We start from the raw sequence: 19,996 nt of genomic DNA, 5'->3' as shown, positions 1-19,996 counted from the left end.
GGACATGGGATCTGTGCTTAGAAATAAAGAAACCATAGGAACATAATTTAAAAGAAGAAAAAAAGCAAACACACTTTTTCTGGGTTGTGAGTGAATATGGTCCCGGAGACAGCCCAGAGATTACAGAGGTCTCTCCCACTTCCCTTAGCCATTGCCCAACTGGGTCTCTCGCTGGCCCACCCAGGACCCCTGCCTGAGTCCGGGCTCCCAGTGTGGGTATCCCTCACCATCGAGCTCCTTCCCCAGCACGAAGCTCTGTCTTGATTTACGCTCAGGCTGGGGCTCCCATTTCAGTGTTACACCATTTCTACTCTGTCCAGTTCTGGGAGGACATTGAAGTGCTGAAGCACGTCTGGAGAAAGGCAAGTGAGAAGGTGAAGGGCCTGGAGCACAAGTCCTACGCGGAGTGGCTGAGGGAGCTGGGGATGTTTAGCCTGGAGAAAAGGAGGTTCAGGGGAGACCTTATTGCTATCTACAGCTGCCTGAAAGGAGGATGTACCAGGTGGGCGTCGGTCTCTTCTTCCAGGCAACCAGTGACAGGACCAGAGGACATAGTATCAAGCTGTGCCTGAGGAAGAAATAATTTCTTCACAAAAAAAGGTGATTAGACACTGGAATGGGCCGCCCGGGGAGCAGGTGGAGTCACCGTCCCTGGAGATGTTTAAGGAAACACTGGATGTGGCACTCAGTGGCACAGTCTAGTCGAGGCGGTGGTGATCAGTCGTAGGCTGTACGCGACCTCAGAGGTACTTTGTTAAACTGACACGGGGATTCTCGGGCCGCGCGGGGAGTCTTGGCCCCGAAAGCCCGGCCAGCTCAGCCCGGCTCTCGCGGTGCCTCCCTGCGGCCGCCCACAGCAGGCCGCTAATATGGCGGCGGCCGCCACGGCCGGCGGGCAGGTGAGCGGGCGCGGCCCCTCCTCTCCTCTCCTCTCCGCCCGCCCCGGCCGCGCCGCTCCTCGCCCGGAACGGCTGCCGCCCCGGCCCGCTCCGTCGCACCTGCGCCGCCCCGGAGCCTGGCCTGTCGCTCTCGCTGGGCTCGGCGCCGCCAGCGTACCCCGAGGCCGGGCGCGATCCGTCGTCCCGCGGCGGCGGAAGGTGCTCTTTTCCCCCACCCGGCCCCGGGGCGGCAGCGAGCGGCTCGGATCCTCCGAGAGGGCTGGAGCAATCCTTCCTGTCCTTCCCGGGCAGCGGCCGAGCACGCCTGAGCCCTGTGGGCCCCGCCGGGGCCGCGCGGTGCTGCGGCGGAGGGCCGGGGCTGACAGGGACGGGGAGAGGATGAGATCTCTCATAACGGAGTGTGCGAAATACGAATCTTTGGGCACAGCGTTCCTGACTCTGGAACGCGACGCCCGGGACGGGTGCTCTCTGCCGTAGTTGTGCCTTCCCCGTTGTCACGTCGGCGCTCCCCATCGGTGACGGTCCCGGTCCCGCAATGCCGGGCCTGAGATCGGCACACTTGGGGTGTCTCACAGCTCCTTTTCTCCAGGGATCACTTGCAGTTCCGTGGGCAGATTTTGCACGTGTAGAAACAAAACTATGGCCATTTATACCAGACCTTTCCCCTACCCGTGCAGTTGAGAGCTGGCCGTGCCGAGTTCTGGGCCAAAGGCAGAGTCCCACACAGGAACAAGCGGCCTGCGAGTGCCTGCCTGCCTCTGGTCAGAGAGTGCAGCCACTCCCACACATTTGAGAGTTATTTTATGTAGGTTTAGTATACCCAGAACACGCTGGAGAGGTTGTGCAGGCAGTACAGGCCACTCTTGACATGCTTATTAGTGCTTCCAAGCCTGGTAAAGCTGTATCATTTTTGTGTTTTAAACAATAGTGATCATAATGATGTTGGGCACAATAGCTGATGTATTAAGCCTGTTTTTTTCTGATACACATTTTAGTTTATATCAACCACTAGTAGGACACATCCACAATTCTTATGTTAGTGGTGTTGTTGCTTTTGCAAGTTATGACACATCAGTAATATACTCTGAAAATAATAATTAAAAAAAAGTCTGCATTTTTCAATGTTAAATGTATAAGCAGAGTTTTCTAGATGCATAGCTCTGAAAGATCATGTATACAGTTTTAAAGCAAAGCTGCATAAAATAAAGTTGCAACTGTAATTTAAAGTAAGCAGTTTCCTTGTTCATCGCAAGTGCTGCGTTAGCTGACTCAAATGAGAAGCCCGTTCTCCAGTTAAAACATGATAATTTCTCACTTCATGTCTACCAACAATGAGTCTCCATAGAAAAAGAATATTAGCGTAACTGTAGCCTAATCACTGGAGTATTTTTATCAATTTAAAATAGAGACTGCAAATTTAATACCTCTTTATCTCTCTTAGACTGTGTTACAGTTTGCAAGGTGCTGTGATACATGTATTAATTTTGGTCTGCATGTTACTTTAAACACTGAGTTCACATATGTTACAATGTAATGAATCCATAGTGATGCTGCATATAATACTGACGGAGGTACTGTGTACTGTCAGGCAATAGAAAACCAGATGAAGATCTGTGGCTACAAGAACAAGGTGGATGTCATAGCACTGTATCTGGCTAGACAGTAAGTAAAATGTTTCTTGTTTTGACTTTTACTAAAAGTAGAGCATGCAGTAAATGGTAATCTTTCATTGTGCTTTCTGTGTCAGGAGCTCTCTGAACATCATTTATATGTGAAATACCAGTAAATCATACTCTTATGTGGTCCGTACATGTTGAGGGTGAGGAAATGGTGCACTGACACACAGCAGGCAGCACTGTGCTCACAGCTAACAGCCTCATCCCCAGATACACAATCTGTCTCCAGCAACCCAGAGTTGCTTGAGGGTCTGCGAGTTCACAGAGTTGTACATGAATTTCTGCCATGGGGAGCAGAGGAGTGAGACTAGATGTGCTGATCTCTGCCTGTTCTAACAGGCTTGTAAGCCTGGGTGGAAGGAGTATCAAGAAGGCAAATGAAAGAACGTGGGACCTGCCCAGTCTAAGAACTGCCAAATTTCTGACCTCCCTGAAGAAACATGTTACTGCAATGACAAAACTCAGTGGTACCACCTTTAAAATTACCTGCATCTGTACTGCTAAGAAATGAAGGGAGGGCAGGGCAACATTAAGTGAACACAGCACAAGAACACTTATTTTGGGCAGGCAGTACTGATGAGAGAGCTGATCTCTGAGTGCTTTATGAAACAGCTTGAGATGTAGGGCAGATGAGGAGAAGACGACGTGCTAAGTGAAGGAAGGCAAAGCTTTCATGAACCTGTGGGTGATCTAGGTTGATAGAGGTGTATGTCGTAGTGTGAACATGCTGAGAGGCTGCCATAGAGGGATGGATGCATGACAGGACATACTTCAAAGTTTTGGAAGAGCATGCTTTGAATTTCTGGCCAGGGCACAATTCCAAGTGTTGCATACCTGTCTGCAGCCTCACAATTGTATCCACTGCTCACATGGTTGATAGCATATAGAAGGACTAAGTAGTAGTTTAATAATTCAGGGAGAAGGTTTTCAAAGTCTCTTGGTCCAATGAGTGAAAAATAAAAGGTGCTAAGGGATTAAGGGATTTCAGTGTTGTCTAGTTCGTTTTTAGTGGAAAGCATACAGTCTCGAAAAACCTAAATGTGCTCACTAATATGTTTAAATTCCTTATACATCCCCTGATTTACAATGAGAAAGTGTTTGATGCTTTCTGAGGTAAATCATATAGTTACTGTCAAATTTTTTTAAATGTACATTTTAGAAAGAGAAAAAAAGTAAAATTCAAGTGAGAAGTTTAAATAATGAGAAAATTACAAGGTGCATATATACATATTTTCTAAACAATATGATTATTATACCACACATGTAAAGAATTAAGACAGTGTATACAGTCTTAATTGGTGTATTTTTTATTTTTAAATGCTTAAATGTGTGCCCTCATTGGCTTTCAAGTATTTTCTTTGGTATAGAATAAAAAGAAATGTTCACATGGCAGATACAGAAGTGATCTGTCTTCCCATTAAACCATCTTGGTAAAGATGATGCAAGATGGATTCTTTCATGATTGGATAGAAGTGAACTCCTTTTATTCTGTATCAGTTATATAAACTTGAACCCCAGCCAAGCTCAGTATCAGATCACGCTTCCTTTATTGTTGGTTTGACATATTTTTCTGCTAGCTGAGATAAGAAAATGGAAAAAAAAATTAAAGTCAATCAAATAAGAGGGAATGAGTTTATATTTTTAAACCACTACTATTAAAGGCATACGAAACACTGTATTTTGGACTCTGAAAGCTGTCATCCCAGGAAAACTGATCAACTTAGCAGTAGGTAAAAAAAAAGAATGCTGCAGGCCAAAAAAGATCACTTTATGAGAGATATACAAAGTCTGGAAGGCATCTAGAAAAGGACAGATTCTTTTAAAATGTTAGAGGAATTAAGCTGTCCCTGGGGCAAATGAAATCCCTTAATATGAGAAAAAAAAAAACCCAAAGAACAACAACAACAACAAAAAAAAAAACAACCAAAAACCAAAACCCCAACAGATAGAAGCTTGGAGAGAGTCAAGATGAGGCTGTTGCTAGACAGGGAGTAAAGCCAAATAAATGTAAACTAGTTATAGAGTGGCAGTGACCAAGAATATAAGATATTTTGGCTTTGCTACCTGAAATGTAGTTCAGAGAAGCACAGCAGAATTAGATAGGAGCTCTGTAGGAGCTCTTTATGTTCTTTGTATGTCAACAGCCATCTGCTTGTCCTTTCTACTTGCAGTAATGTCTTTTTCTGTTACTTGTGACAGTAGACACATTAAGTATGCATTTGCAGGGTTAGTTTTTATGGCTTATCTGAGGAAGCCAAATAAACAGTTTAAAGTAACAATTTAAATGCGAGGATAATCTGATTTTCAGATACAAGGGACTAAAAGTACAGAACCCCCACTTTGTAGGGTTTACTCTTGACAAGACTTTTCATTTGCAAAAGCAAGATGAGAAAAGGTATCCACCCTCCCCTTGTCTGTAACTGGAGGGTGTGTTGGGAAAAAAAACAACCCAAGAAATAAAAAAGACAACATAGAAAGATAGAGACCAGACTTCACAGTTGGAAAACAAACACACCTTTAGCCTGATGATGTGAGGTAATTTTTATCATTCCTGTTGCTTTCTGAAACACTGGCCTTCATCTTGCAACACATTAAAATACACAAGGAAATTTTTATTATAGCAAATTCTCAGGTAAAAGTCATCTGTAATTTTTCTAGTGGAAATTAAGAATATATTTATTTATAGCAATGAAAATAAAGAAGAGCAATTAGCTAAAATCACTTGGCAGCTCACTAATATTTTCTTGTCAGTTGGTAAATTTTTATTTTTAGTGAACTAGCAAGCTGAAAGTGCTAGATATACAATTAAACCTAAAACCCTACTAGCACATGGAAGACAATTTCTGCCTCAGTGGATGTACTAAGTTTCTAAGACAATAGGACACGAGCGGAAAAAAGGCAAAATATTTCACAATATACACTAATATGAAAAATAATAAAAAATGCACATTGATGTGCTTGATGTCTGTCTTCCCTTGGCTTCTCTGGCACTGTGGCTGGACAATCCCCGCTGCACATTCAAAGCAGTTTCCTTTTTAGCTTTATGTCCCCAGGGTGCCAAATGTCTCCTCCTGTGTTCTGAGCAGGATTTTTACAAACTGCAAAGTACATGTGACTCAAACTCATAACTCATGCTGTTATGGTAAAGCAATTAATGTATCACTTATTTTGTTCCTGTTTCTTTACCACCTGCTGCTTTGTTATGCTTGCAGGTGTGCAGAGTGCTTACACTGTCTCTGCCATCTTTTCTTTGTGTCTTTCTCTGCTATAAATTCTAATGAAGTGTGCCTTTATAGTTCTTGTATAATATTATTTATGGAAAATTTAAATTTTTATAAAATTATTAAGCACTATTAATGTTAAGAAATTTGTTACTTTTTTTCTTTTTTTTCATCCACCAGAGGACTAAGAAGTATCCCAAGTCTATCACAGTTTCGCAGATTAAGGTATTTGTGGATTAACAACAATAAGGTAATAAAATATTCCTTTAAAGAGCAGAGCAAATACAGCTATACTCCCGTCGAGCTATTCGTGGGTTTAGGGTCTTAAAAAGCCAAGAGCATTTTCTGGTTATTACAAAGTTGTTTATTATATAAATGCATCAGTCTCGAAGGCAAAGAGCTCCAATATGCAGTCTTACTAAAAGTTACAAGGCTTAAGATCCAGTGGGGCATAAAAGCAAATTGACAGAGAGTCCCAGCCATGGGGCAAAGCAAACTGACAAGGAGCCCCAGCCACGGGGGTAAGGCAGATTCCTGGCCCCGAGTCCCAGCAGCAGCAGCCCCCAAGTGATATCACCTGACAAAGTCCTGGCAGCAGCTCCCTGGCAGCGGCTCCCTGGCAAAGCCCCGTTCTCGTTTGTCGTAGATGGTAAGAGGGTGGATCGATCAATCGAAAAATGGATGAACCAATGCCATTGCCCCAGAAACAGGGGCTCTTTATCCATAAATCATAAATGCATATTCATATTCCTATCTATAGGTTACCCAGTCAGCTAAGGACACAATTCTAAAACATTCTTTCTACACTAATCTAAACCTGATCTGAAAGTATGTAAAACTACCAAAACCTACCAAGAATAGTATCAAAACCTATGCATATAGCATATCTATTAACGTAAAAAGGTTCTATCTCATTCACATTAAAATTGGACCTATTCTATCTAGTACTGTAAGCAATGTTCTACTATGTTTTTGTTATGTCTAAAGCTAAGTTGCTAGGCCTTAGGGCTCTGAGCCCTGTGCTGGCTGACAGGTTCTTAAGACACTTAGAGAATATTTACTTAAAACTAAAATCTAAACTTCTACTTTGTGTTTATGTGGCTTAATATATTTTAATTTCTCTAAAGGCTTTAATTCAATCCCTACATCTTCGTCACTCCCTGGAGAGCCCAAGGAGGGGTGCACTCCAACATCCTCCCTGGTTATTATTTTGTGGTTTTTCTAACATAAAGTATTATATAATTGTCAAACTAATAAATTACTTTTCATTTCCAGGCTAATTTAACTGTCAAATATAACAGATTTAAGGAAAACCTTTTTTTTTTTTTTTTTTTTTTTTTTTTTTTTTTTTTTTTTTTTTTTTTTTTTTTTTTAAACATAACAGAGCATAAGCTAATCTATTTTCCTTCAGTTTCACATCAGATTTATAAATTTTGTGTATTTAAGAAGCTGAGGTTTTGTGCTAATTCCCGAGTTCCCAGTGTAGCTGGAGCGGGCAGTTCTTGGAACAGACTGAGAGGTGATGTGGCTGTAGGACAGGAGTGGATTGCAGGAAATGCATAGCTCTTCTTTTATATTCTTGCAGTCATGCATAGTTTATTTCCTGGCAGGCTGTTGGTCGAGGTGAGGCTCCTTTTAGATGTCATGCATGCAAGAGTTACATAAAACTCTGTGAACTGAGCTTCTCCCTGTGCACAGGAAGCAACACTGCAGTTCTAGGGATGATGGGGTATGAATATTTTACTGTACAGTAGTTTACATGACTTTTACAGTGAGTCCAAATACTTAAATCTCCAGAATTGCTTGCTTGGGTAAGTAAGTAGATCTGTGAGCAGCAGAAAAAATAAATTTACATTCCATGTCACTTCAGAGCACATGTATATCTGCTGCCCCAGGCTAGCATCAGTTATATGGCATCTTATGTCCAATTCATCAAAAGATCTCCACTTTTACTAACTCCTTTTGAAAAAAGAAAATGCATAGATATATTAAAATGTTGAACTAAAATCACAGGTATAATAAGGTTTTTCCTTGTATAGCTAAAGGACATTAAAGAAAAAGAAGAAATGGCCTGATGACTAAGCAGAACTGATCTTACTGATCAAGAAAGATAAATAAGTTGGAGTTTTGCACAACTCTCACTTTCCTGCATAAGCAGTAACAAAGAAAGTTTCTTTTGTTCTATGTGACTTGTGTGGAGAAGTCACTCAGTGGCTTTTCAAAGGAAAAGTCTCACTTAAATGCCTCAATAGGAGGAGCGTATTTTTCAATACTCAATAATTTTTTACTCCAGATGATTCTTAAAATAAAACTTGACAAAAATAGGGAAAGCCACTGTACGAGGGAGTAGAAAAATTTCTGTCTTTTGCTCTTCTTTCCAGCTTTCAGATACTATTAATGCACAGAGCAAAGCATATTTATTTTGGAGTCAGTGGGAAAATTCAAGGCCTGAAATAATTCCTTTCCTAACAAATTACTTTTCACCACAGAATTCAAAGAGTCAGCAATAAAATTCTGTTTGTTGTTCTTGCATTTAAACTGTAGGATAAAATCTTCAGCACCATTAGGACTCCCAGTTCTCCCAGTGATTACAAAGGTCAGCTTGCTATCCCACTGCAGATACTTTACTTTGCATTGGGAGTCAAAAGTCTATTGGAATTGAGCTTCCCCCAGAAAGCATGTGTGATTCCATAGGGACTGAAGATACCTCTTTATTTGGAATACACGCATGCACATACTGATTTTTTTTCTGTAACTCTAATTGATTCTCTAAATATGATCAGATAACATTTCTGGTAAATTAGAACAAATTTGTGCTCTTTGAACCTGCTGGTGAAAAAAGAATTTAAAAACAAGGTGCTGGGTTTATTCCAATGGTATATTTCAGAAATATTCTTAAAGCACCTTAGAATTATTATGCTCTACGAGGATCTTCTCACAATAAAAATGATTTCAAATATAAATAGAAGGAAGAGAAAATTATGGAGACCAGTCATTCAAGGAAATCTGTTACCAAATACAAATGTTAGATTTGTAGTTTTAAAAAATAGTTAAAGCTGTACTGTGTGTATTTGATTTGTAATTAGTATTTCTAACGAAGGTTCAGCTGTTAAGAGAATCCTTAAATCAAGAGTCTTAATCACAAATACAAGAAACTACATGTGGTTAAACAGTTTTCAGGAGGCCACATTTATAATTCTCCAACACTACATTCATAGCGGCATATAACAGTTTGCCTAACTCTAATTTCAGATCCAAGATTTAACCTTCTTGATCAAAAACTATTACTTGACTGAACTCTATCTCAACAATAATGAGCTGACAGATATATCAGGTACTAATCTTCCCTTTATAAGTAGTTGAGCAGAGGCCTATACTTTCTTTTTTCTGTATTGGCATACAAATTTATAAAACTGGGTGACAGCAAGTAACTTACTGGTTGAAAACCCCTATGTCTGCATAATTAATATATGTTAATTATTAGATATTTTATTTTTCCAGCAGTCTTGAGTGTCAATAAGGTGATGTGCTTATTCTGGTCTAAGGGATGAAATGTCATTCACTTTATGTCAGGCAGTTGTGAAATATTTTTGATCTTACATGATCATGTTTAATATTGTGAATTCATAAACAGAAATATTTTGCAAAGTTACTGCCAAACTTTGTTTATTTTAAAAATGTATCTGTCTTATACTTGTATTTTAGTTTTGCTTGTCCTTGTGGATTAAAACGGCTTCATCAGACTTGTAAATTTGTGAATGAACAGGCCAAAGCATAATAAATTTCTAAATATTTTAGACATTTTAAATGTATTTTCTGTCCTTATAAAATGCTGGGATGAGAAATGATATTGATTAGTTTCTGTGAGATTTCAAGCCAACTTTATCTTTGAAATACATAAACGTGGATACAAGAGACAATACAGATGATAAAATATGGGTAAACAGAAGGGTATCATTAGTAGAGAAATGTGGATAAAATGCTATATATAATTTGGAAAATGAGATGTCTAACCTTGATGTGGTGTGAGGATGTGAACACAGTCTGAGTCACAACAATATTTTGTAATAGCTTTTTAAGACATCAGTAATTACTTGAAATGGAACTATTTTGTACAGAATTCACTATTTATTACTTGTGATGCAAGGGTAGTATTAGAATTATACTATTGTTTGTGAGGCAAAAGTAATATTAGGTCAAGGTAAAAGGAAGTGAATTAACCAAAGATTAGAGGGATAGAGGAAGAATGAAGGGAGGTAGAAGAGAGGTTGCAGTTGAGGCTGATTTGTTGATGCAAGGGTGATGTGGACAAATGGAAAAAAAACTGGAATGAAAAAAACATAGGCATGTGCTTAAAGGATGTGACTAGAAAGGTGATAAGGATATTGAAATATATTTAGTTTATAGTTTTAATTAACATCTCATGCAATGTGTTACCAAAACATAAGTATAATTAGATAACCAAAATATCAAAATCAGTGTACAGAATAGCAAAATTATGTTCTAATAAAAGCAGCTATGATGAGAATGATTAATTATTTTTCATTTTATTTCAGGTGCTCTGAAACACTTATGTTCATTACAGATTCTGTTTCTTCACAACAACGAGCTAAAAAAACTTGGCAAAACAGTGAAGGAATTGAAAGGAATGATAAGCTTGCAGACTCTAAGTAATGCCTTGTTTTTATTTTGCAGAACAGCAAGTAGTAGCTTTTTAGTTTCTTATCAGGATGTTTCTTGTCTATTTCTGCATCATTTGCCAATAGCTTTTGAAGCTAATTAGCAATTTCAGCTAAATTTGACAGAAGAAAGAGATCTCTAAGACCTGAAAATTCCACAAAGAGTACCTCAGCTGAGGAAAAACTGCTAAGTGAGTTCAGAAGTTAACTTTTTGGCTGCTGGCTGCCAGTATCTTGGATTAATAGCTTGGAGGGTGTCTAAGCAGTTTACAGCTGCCTCTGCAATGGAACACTGGAGTATGGTGAGATTATCATAGAGGGGAAAGGAGTTGAATAAAGGTTGTTATTGCTGTTGAGAGTGTGAGTGATAGGTTAGAGAGCCCAAATTCCTGCCTCATTAATTCTCTTGCTTGTAGAACTTCCTTTCTGCATCTTTTTGGCAGACTGTGGATTTCTAGAGTCTATGAATAAATGTACTTTAGGTATTATTCATAACAACATGTCTGTTAAGGAGCATACTTTCTGATATACTGGCTGAAAATGAAAATAGCACCATCTCTGAAATTTCCAATGAATACAAGACAGTGTTGGTGCCACTAAGTTACAATGTAAGAAGTAGCCTCCAGGAAAGGTAGGATTATATGCTATTAAGATATTGAAAATGAAAATATAGCAGTCTTTTTCCATGATTCCAAAAGGAATGTCAACATAGGTCATGCCAGATGCTTAGCACTTGGGTAAGACAGTTTTGTGCCTTGGGGACATGGTTAAGGAGGTGAATATCAGAATGTCACCAGGCGATAACACCTCCTTAAGCATTCAGAAAACTGAATGTGTGATTGTGGGAAAGGAAAATATGAATGAAAAATTAAACTTTTAATTGAACTTGACCCTGGACCAAAACTGATAAAAACAAATCAAGTGTTTAGGAAGACAGCATGCCAGCCAAACTATTGAAATTCTTTTCATTATATGCAAGATAGAAAAATTAGTCATTTAAGAATGCAGTTGTTTGAAATGATTAGGCAGCGTCTGGACAGACATCCTATGTATGAATGGTGCAGTCACTTGAATTCAGTGTTGGCTCTACAAATTAATAAGGAGCTTCAACAAGCACAGGAAGTTTGTTGTTCTTGTTGCAACCATCTGTGGGAAGTACATAGCAGATAGTTAAAGTGCTGCTGAGTTATTACAAATGGCAGTTACAAAGACACAGTGAAAATTGGATGCAAATTGGACTGGCCAGCACCATAGAAAAGGAAGTATTAGAAAGAACAATCAAACAATATATAATATACTGATCTACCCTAATTTAAAAAAAAAAAAAAAAAAAAAAAAGTTGTTTCGTTCAAAGATTTGTACAAGAGTAAATAATAATCGGTGGAAGAAACTTAAGAACCTTAATAACCATAACTTTAAAGTCTTTCCTTCTTGACCTTTGCAGTCATGAAAAAAATGGTCAATGTGTTTGTTTCAAGGGGATTTCATAATAATGAACTCTCGAATTAACATGTCTCTATTGGTTTAATAAAATGCCCTGTCAAATCAAATCAGTAAATGAACAAAATCAATTTTAAAGTAATATCCTATATATCATATTACTATATAATTTATCTGCCTTTTTGCAATATTAATAAATATTAAATGGGTGCAGAATTTGCATTATATAGCTTTGAAAAGGGCTGTGCCCATAACTCACTTTTATGAAACAAACCCAGTGAAACTTCACACAGTTATGAGGTAGATCTCTTTTATTGTCAAACTGATTTAAAATAAAAAAATCACTTGCTAGCCTTCAATGGAGCTCCTGGATGCCTAACAACATTTTATTATTTTGTAGCTCTTGGGGACAATAGAACTATTAAAACACACTATTATTATTCACTTCAGGAGTAGCATCCAGCTGCTAAAATGTTGCATTTCTCTTCCTGAAAGCTCCCTCATGATTTTAGCCACTGCCCTGCACTGGATGTGTAGCATAACAACCATCCTTCATCAGGTGTCTAGGGAAGACACTCGGCTTCAGAAGATTTACTGCACATGCTGCTTTACAATGGCAGCCTTTGGGAGATTCAGAGTGTTTCTTTATGGGCTCACCTTGTGCTCACATCTCCCTTTTGGAATCCAAGATTTTTGTTGTGTGCTTTGTAAATTGCTTCAACTGATTTATTGTCCACAGCTGATAACATCCTGCTGTTAAACCTCAGAAAACTCTCTTGTTCACCGTGTTTCTGCCCCATGTGGCAGAGGCACACTGTTTTCCTACACTCCAAATAGAGAAAACAGACAGAACTCTGGAGGAAGAAAGCATTATCCTAATTTGTAGAACTAAAATTACATGACCTTGACAAGAAAGTAGATAGCTCAGCCAGGAATGGATCCCAGATGTTTTGTAAAACAAAACCATCTTGATCTGTTCAATGGTTGAATTTATTGTAAAAATGAGTAGTAGAAAAATGCACATTCTCTTAAACAAATCTACAAATCAGTGTTGTTGAGCAGGGACATAGTCCAAGCAGCAACCAGATTCACAAGTGTTTAACATCAGACCTGGTTTGTGCCTTGGAAAAATCTCTCTTGAATCTTTATTCTATTCCACTACCAAACATACCTGCTTTTAGAGATATTTCTGAAACATTTTTCTCTTTGGAATACTATGGTATATTTCCTTGACTCAAGAACAAACTTATCAGATGCGCACATAATATCCTTTCTCATTAACACTTTCTAGGAAAAAAAAAAATAGTTCCGTTAAAATAGAACTTTTCTTTTGCTGCCACCTTGTGGGTGTCTACTAATTTTAAGTCCAGCAATTAAAAAAAAAAAAAAAAAAAAAAAAAAAAAAAAAAAAAAAAAAAAAAAGTTAAAGAATTAAAAGTTCTCGTCTGAATACATGAACAGGTGTTTTTTATGTAGGAGAGGACAAATGCTTATTCCAGTCTTGTTGTGTCTTCAAATACCTGCTAAACCCCATCAAGCACGGAGCCCTCTCAGCAGTCATATTTGCCATGAAGAACATGAAATTGCATCTTGTAGTTTACAAATCTGTGTGGAATATTTTCAGACTTTTTTTCTTCTGCTACCTCTTACTTGCTTCTGTAGTACCATCCTCCTCTCCCTGACTGCTAAAATGACATAATTTTTTACCCTAGAGCAAGTATTAGCCACAGCCTCTCATCAGAAAGAGAAAAACAGATGACTATAGACAGTACCAGTAGTTGTAAAAATTATTGATTTAAGATTTTTTTCCCCTGCTGTGGTTTCAAGGTAACAGCCTCCTGATTATTTTTACTGTGTTAGAAGAACAGCATTTCTGTAAGTAGTTAAAAAGCATTATGCCACCCCCCAACACTTGCTTGTTTATTAGCTCATCTGTGAATGAGCCAATTTCTATTTTAGTCGGCCTCAGATATCACTGTCACTAAACAAACTGATTTGGCATGTGAGCTAGGCTAATGTTCCACACCTGGCAAAGCAGCAGCACAGGCTTGATACCTGTCACTGTTTTGAAAAGGGTTGGTTATACAGGTAGTGTGAAGCTGAACATAAACATTTTAGCCAAGTTGCTAATGGGCTTTTGGTATCTCCAGTCTCAGAGAAAGCAACTGGGACCCAAGTTCTCAGGAGTTTAGGCCCTCTGAAATGTTTTCTTTTATGTTTCTGAGTTTGCAAACCCATCATCTATCAAAATATTAGGCTGTATTTGCATTTTATATTGCATCTGTGGGATACAGCCTTTTATCAGCTCTGATAAAGTCTTAGGTGTCCTAAAACTCATCTGATATTAATAACTCCATCCTCCTACAAATTTTGCATCTTAAGCTGTCACACCTAAAAGACCACTGCTAATTAAAATAGGCATTACCTAACAATACATAAGAAAATCAAAGGCAAACACTTCAGTGCTTTTTTCTGTAGATCTTAAAAAATCGAAAAGAACTTTAAAGATTTGGAGTGCATAATGACACCTTTACCCAGTTCTTGCCTGTGGTATTTTGCATACTCTGCAGTAAGAACTCTCAGTTCCTACAGTCCTACAGTCCATGTTTAATTTCACATGTGTAGAGACTACTTTGTTTACCCAGCCTAAGAAAATTTTGAATTTGTTATTTTTACAAAATCTTTGGCTCCTAATGACCTTTAATTTTCCTGCCTTGCACAGTTGTTGATTTGCTGAGTTTGGTTTTTCTTAATGTTGGGTTTTTTTCTGTGTACATTTTGCAGACCTATTCCAAAATCCTCTGGCATATGATCCAGACTACCGGCTTTATGTGATATACTTCCTTCCTTCAGTTCAGCTCCTTGACAGGAAGTGTAAGGATTGTTTTCCTCTCTCATAAAACATTGATAGTTGCATTTGATTCTAACCAGTTTGGAAAAATAGGTGAAATTATCCTATCCTTTTACATGCATTTGTTGATAGAGAACTGATGAACAAGGTACCTGTTTTTTGTAAGATTTGTTAAGCAAAAAGAGTTTGCGTGGCATAAATGCTTTGTCAATTTTTTTTTTTTTTTTGATTTGTTCTTTTTAAATTGTGTTGGTTTTCTTTATATATTTGTCTATTTGGGTAAATATACAAGCTTGTGCTTAGAAACATGTACCTACATCTGTGCATTCAGACTGGTACATTCATATGGGTGAGTGTGCTTACTTAGATTTGGGAAATAACCTGAGCTATGTGCATGTTTCTGTACAGTTTAAGTATCTATATGCACATTTCTTGATAAAGTAAATGCAGACCAAGCTTTCAAATGTAACAAATAGTCACAAGTTTTCAAGAGACTTTTTTACAGATTTTCTACTGTAAATTCTACGGGAAAAAAAAAAAAAATTCTCTTAAGGGTACCCAGATTTTAAATCAGTGAATCCATAAACATGCCACAATGTACTCAGAAAATCACCTTTGGTGATTTTTGTCTCTGGTGTTCGGAGAACTGTGTGACTGAAAATTACTGGAGAGAGCTGAAAAAGTAGCTGATTCCTACCTCAGTTCTGTAAGAAAGTAGCAAGGAAAAGCCAGCACCTTCTTGAAAGGGGACTGAGCAAGGCAGATGGAGGACATCTGCAGGTGCTGGGAGGCTTTACAGCTGTCATGAAGGAAAGCTGCTGGATGGGCCCCAGCAGGTGCCAGGACTTGATGAGGAGTTGCTGGATCTGACCAGGTGCCTATTTGCTCACACAGTCGTTTTGCGCAGGTACCTCCACTCTCCTGAGCTCTTGTGCTACACTTGTGCTTAACACATCTGTCAGGCTGTTACTAAATATCACTTTTTGACTGGGGAGTGACGACTGAAGCTCAATGTGCTGAAAAATAAGTGTTGCATTTACATGTCTAGAAACACTTCCATAAAACTTCCTGGACTTCATCTCCTAAATACAGTTCTACTGTAGTCAGTCCTGAATTAAGACTTGAGGCTTGACTTTGTATCAAGCTGTATCCTGGACTTTCTGTTTAGTGAACTGTTTCTCTAAAACATTACAAAGCTTCTTCACCATCTGTAGAGCATTACCAGCATAGTCCTGGCTGTCTCCTGCACACAAGACATGTGCTCATGTTCTATTACCTTCAGGCATTACTACTGCAGTTCCTTCTTAATGGGTCCCCTAGACACCATGACTCCAAAACTTCCCTGAACTGAAAATGCTTCTGCCAGTTACTTGTTCTAAAATTTTATCTGACTTCTGTTCCATAGGTGAAGTACTGGATTAGTATAAGGTTCATGAAATTGAAGTCAGTATCCCCAATTTGATTTAACAGCCTCAAACTATTTGTTTAAAAATGAAAGTTATTTCTCTTAAAGTGCAAACCAGGAACATTTAAACTTTTCTTTTGATTGCACTCCTGGGGTTTTCTCTGTAATTGACCAATGGGAATTGAACTGGCCTTAAACCAGGACTTGTTTTTGCTATTCATAAAGACACTTCCAAATCTTTACTAACTTGTGCATGAGATCTCATTTAAGCAGCACAAAAAGTCTTGCTTTCTAGCATCTTCATTTAAAACTTCTGATCCTACTGCACTCAGAAGAAAATACTTTATTGTACTGGGCTTTACCCTAAAGCCTTAGAAAGTATCACTCCATGTTCCCTTTTTGGATTGCCGTGAAATTGTATCATTAACATCGTTATTGTTTAAAAACTGCACAGAAAATATATGAATCACCTTTTGTATGCTGCCTTTTGAACTGATAGAAATATAATTAATTTTTCCATATCCCTTTTATAGAAATACAATTAATTTTTCCATATCCCTTTTAACAGTAGTTACACAAAGAGAAAGGGAGTCAGCGCTTCGTCTCTATAACCCCAAAAGGGCTTGGGTCATGCAGTCAATAGCATTTGGGAAGAGAGAAGATACAGACCTGGGGACTACGGTGGGATCTAGTAGATGCACTCAACCAGCCAGAAGGCCAATAATGCCCTCAGGTATTTTTTATAGTGTTTTTTATACTCGAAGGAAGGTGTTTCTAGGTCATTTGAATTAGAAATGTTCTTCATTCATCTAATAAAACATTGTTGGTTTTAGTAATAAAGTATAAATGCTTCAAGAGCTCAGCTGGTTTGCTTCATAAAGTAAGTAGTTGTAGCAGCAGGCAACAAATGCATCCTTCTATTGATAGGATTGTGGCAGATAAATTCTAGTCACACCCTGTAGTTACAGAATTGTCTTTAAAGATAACTGAAACTTTTTTTGTCAGTATGAGTCTTGTGTTTAGTTTTACTTGTATTTAAAACATCTCAATACACTTCTGACTCAGTGCTCAGCATCATAGAGTTTTGATGCCCTCTAGTGCTTTTACAGGATAATCTTTTGAAGAAAATATTTTCTTCTAGTGTTCTAAATTTTACATATCTTTCCTGGTTTTGTAAGCAGATTCCTCTTTATGCTTTCCAAGCTGAGAATATTTTAATGATGTCTTATAATAGCATATAAAGCAATTTTTAGAGTTTTAAAAACATTCAGATTTGGAAGACAGCATGATCCTGGCACAAGAAAGCAGGTGAATACCACCTGGAACCATGAGACTTGTATCACAATCCAGAATCAACTTTGAAATCCTACACGATCTTGTCAGCTTTTTTTTTATGTTTTAAAGATAAAAAACCCACCATTGTGCATAGATAACTGAAATTGTAGCATTTTAAATATTGTAGATGGAAGTTTGGAAAGCAATCAAATACCTGCAAGTTTTTTTAATGTATATATCACAATAGTAAAACTGAAAGCACCGTGTTTAACAATGACTTTGAAGATGTTGGGAAAAAGAGGATAGTTTAAGTATTTTTAATAATTTGTTTTGCTGATGATTATCAAAGCAGGCAGACAGCTGTCTTACCCTGCAATCATACACATATACAGTGGCATAATTTTCTTTGAAAGAAAAAAAAGCCTGGATGTATATGTCTATATGAAATAAAATACAAGAAACTTAAAACTATACTCTTAAAACCCAGCAAATACTTGCTTCTGTAGTAATTTAATGAAATGTTGTCTTAAACATTTCAAATCATTAGTGCTAGTTTTCAATTAATTTGAGCAAGCAATTTAGGAGCAGGATAGCAATCAATTCTCAGCTACTCAAATTGCTGTACAGCCATTAATGTCATAATTTAAACTTTCTGTTATAGGTCATGAATTTGGAAATAACACAAATAAGTAAGTAATGTTTTCAGTGTCTTCTTCCTTTTGCATCTCTGAAGCATTTAAGTTCCCTTCCCATGCCTAAAAATACCCTAACTGGAGAAAATATCTAGTAAAAATGAACTTTGGAAACAGTTTCAGGTCTCTGTATTCAATATAGCTGCAACTCTACACTAGATTTGTTGTCTAAAATTTAGTATTGAAAGGTATTCCACATTTGGAAATGGGTACATAAAAATGCCATTTATTTGTAAGATCAAACACTGATCACTAGAAAAAGCATGCTCAAAGTATTAGAGCATCAGAATAGCTGTTCTGTATTATATCCCAGAAAATGTTTCCCTGACTGGCTGTTCAAAAATACACCCTCTGGAAAATATTATGACTTGTAGAATGAAACTTTTTTAGTGTGTACATGATGTTATTTTTATTCTGTTCAGTTTCAAAATCATGGAAATAAATGTAAAACTTTTATCTCTGTGTCTGGATTGAGAAAGGAGAAAGGTTGCATTTTAATGTGATGACATTTTAGATGCAAACTTTGTAAGAGCAGATTTACAAACTTTAGGTATCAGGCTTGGCTTTACTTTCTAGCTTTACACATGAAAAGATTTGGAAAATGCATGAAAGGAAATAATAAGGGCCTACATATAATATCCTTTAACAGTACTCTGAGCAGAGCTCCTTAAAAATCAAGGTAATTTCTTTTGAAAAATTAATTCTTACCTGCCTTCAGTGCAGTTAGCTGTCCTCATTGATAGAATGGATGAACAGCTGCCTCAAGTTTTATTTATGGAAATGCTGAGGCTTTGTAAGGTGCCTTTTGGTGACAAAGTGCATTATCCTCAGTGGAGACAGTCCTGTGGCTTATTTGAGGTGTGTTATTACATGGACATCTTTAAGAAATAAGTTCTTACAAGATAAAGTTTTAATATTGTATGTGAGTTGAAAGGGTTTTGTTCCTTGTCAGTGCTGCTTTGATGTTGTGAATCTGCTGCTTTTCTCTCCCAGACTGCAGCTGTGGCAGGATACATGAAAACGAGCTCATAGTGATCTGCATTCAGAGCTTTTAGAATGGCTATTTGCCATTGGGCTAGTTAAGAGATCCACAGTGAACTAAATGTGCATTTCCATTAATGGGTACCAAATTGAATCATGTCCATTGAATCAGAGCATTAAAAGTATACAATTACAACTTCTGTGGGGGCAAAAAACTGAAAACAAAGAAACATTTTTAAAACTATGAATGTTTTTTAAAATAACTTATAACATGATTTTTTCAAATAGAATCCCATGACTCTGACCTTTGCTCATTTTGTTTTGCTTTCTTAAATTTGCTAGAAGAAAACCTTCTGAAAATTTAAAAATTTTAAATCCTCCCCCTTAGCCTCATCGTGACTGCTACTTTGACTTTCCAGGGAGTGTGTGTTGTAAATTAGTTCTGAAGTGTTTGGAAATGTTCAGGTAATGGACTTGCTTTGTTCTTTTTGCAGAGTACCATTTGAGGACCCTGAAGATGCGGTTTTAGTACGGGCAACGACAAGATCTCTAATGGAATTTTCCTCTGTGGACTGGAGAAAAGTAGGCACCTGTCAAGAAAGACGGCTTAAGAACAAAGTAGAAGAGCCCCTTGAGAAGCTGACAGTCCAGTTTAGATGAGAAAAAACCAAATTCTCCCTCTAATGTTAAGCCCACAAGTAGGTTAACAGCTCAATAAAACAAGTACACAACAACACGCATCTAATTAAGTGAATTTCCAGAAAAAGTTGTTAGTGTAACATTTCTTTTATCATATGTAGCAGAGTGAAGAAATTAAGATAACAAATGATAAATAGTAGCAATGTTGTAATAAAAGTTGCTTGAAATGCAATTCTTA

General features: G+C 37.7%; 1 protein-coding gene across 4 annotated transcripts; it reads left to right on the top strand.

The window, feature by feature from the left end:
• Positions 1-529: 529 nt before the first annotated feature.
• On the top strand, positions 530-19,990 carry LRRC72 (leucine rich repeat containing 72). 4 transcript variants are annotated; one of them, XM_040064345.2, is made up of 9 exons: positions 530-600; positions 2,488-2,561; positions 5,977-6,046; positions 9,049-9,130; positions 10,353-10,466; positions 14,700-14,789; positions 16,740-16,904; positions 18,108-18,135; positions 19,614-19,990. In XM_040064345.2, exons 2-9 carry the CDS (start codon positions 2,503-2,505, stop codon positions 19,777-19,779), a joined length of 774 nt encoding a protein of 257 aa, XP_039920279.1. In that variant the 5' UTR covers positions 530-600; positions 2,488-2,502; the 3' UTR covers positions 19,780-19,990. The 4 variants fall into 4 exon arrangements, with proteins under 4 accessions (XP_039920279.1, XP_039920275.1, XP_039920270.1 ...); XM_040064341.2 differs by lacking the exon at positions 530-600 and adding an exon at positions 665-746; XM_040064336.1 differs by lacking the exon at positions 530-600 and adding an exon at positions 846-899.
• The last annotated feature ends 6 nt before the right edge of the window (positions 19,991-19,996 follow it).

The sequence above is a fragment of the Hirundo rustica genome, chromosome 1, assembly GCF_015227805.2.
Source record: "Hirundo rustica isolate bHirRus1 chromosome 1, bHirRus1.pri.v3, whole genome shotgun sequence".
NCBI lineage: Eukaryota > Metazoa > Chordata > Aves > Passeriformes > Hirundinidae > Hirundo > Hirundo rustica.
This window is presented reverse-complemented; position numbering and strand designations above follow the sequence as displayed.

Coding starts and splice junctions, on each gene's coding strand:
- LRRC72 (XM_040064336.1), top strand. CDS start 870: ATGGCGGCGGCCGCCACGGCCGGCGGGCAG. Junction 6,047..9,048: donor TGTGGATTAACAACAATAAG/GTAATAAAATAT, acceptor CTCTAATTTCAG/ATCCAAGATTTAACCTTCTT. Junction 18,136..19,613: donor TTTGGAAATAACACAAATAA/GTAAGTAATGTT, acceptor TTCTTTTTGCAG/AGTACCATTTGAGGACCCTG.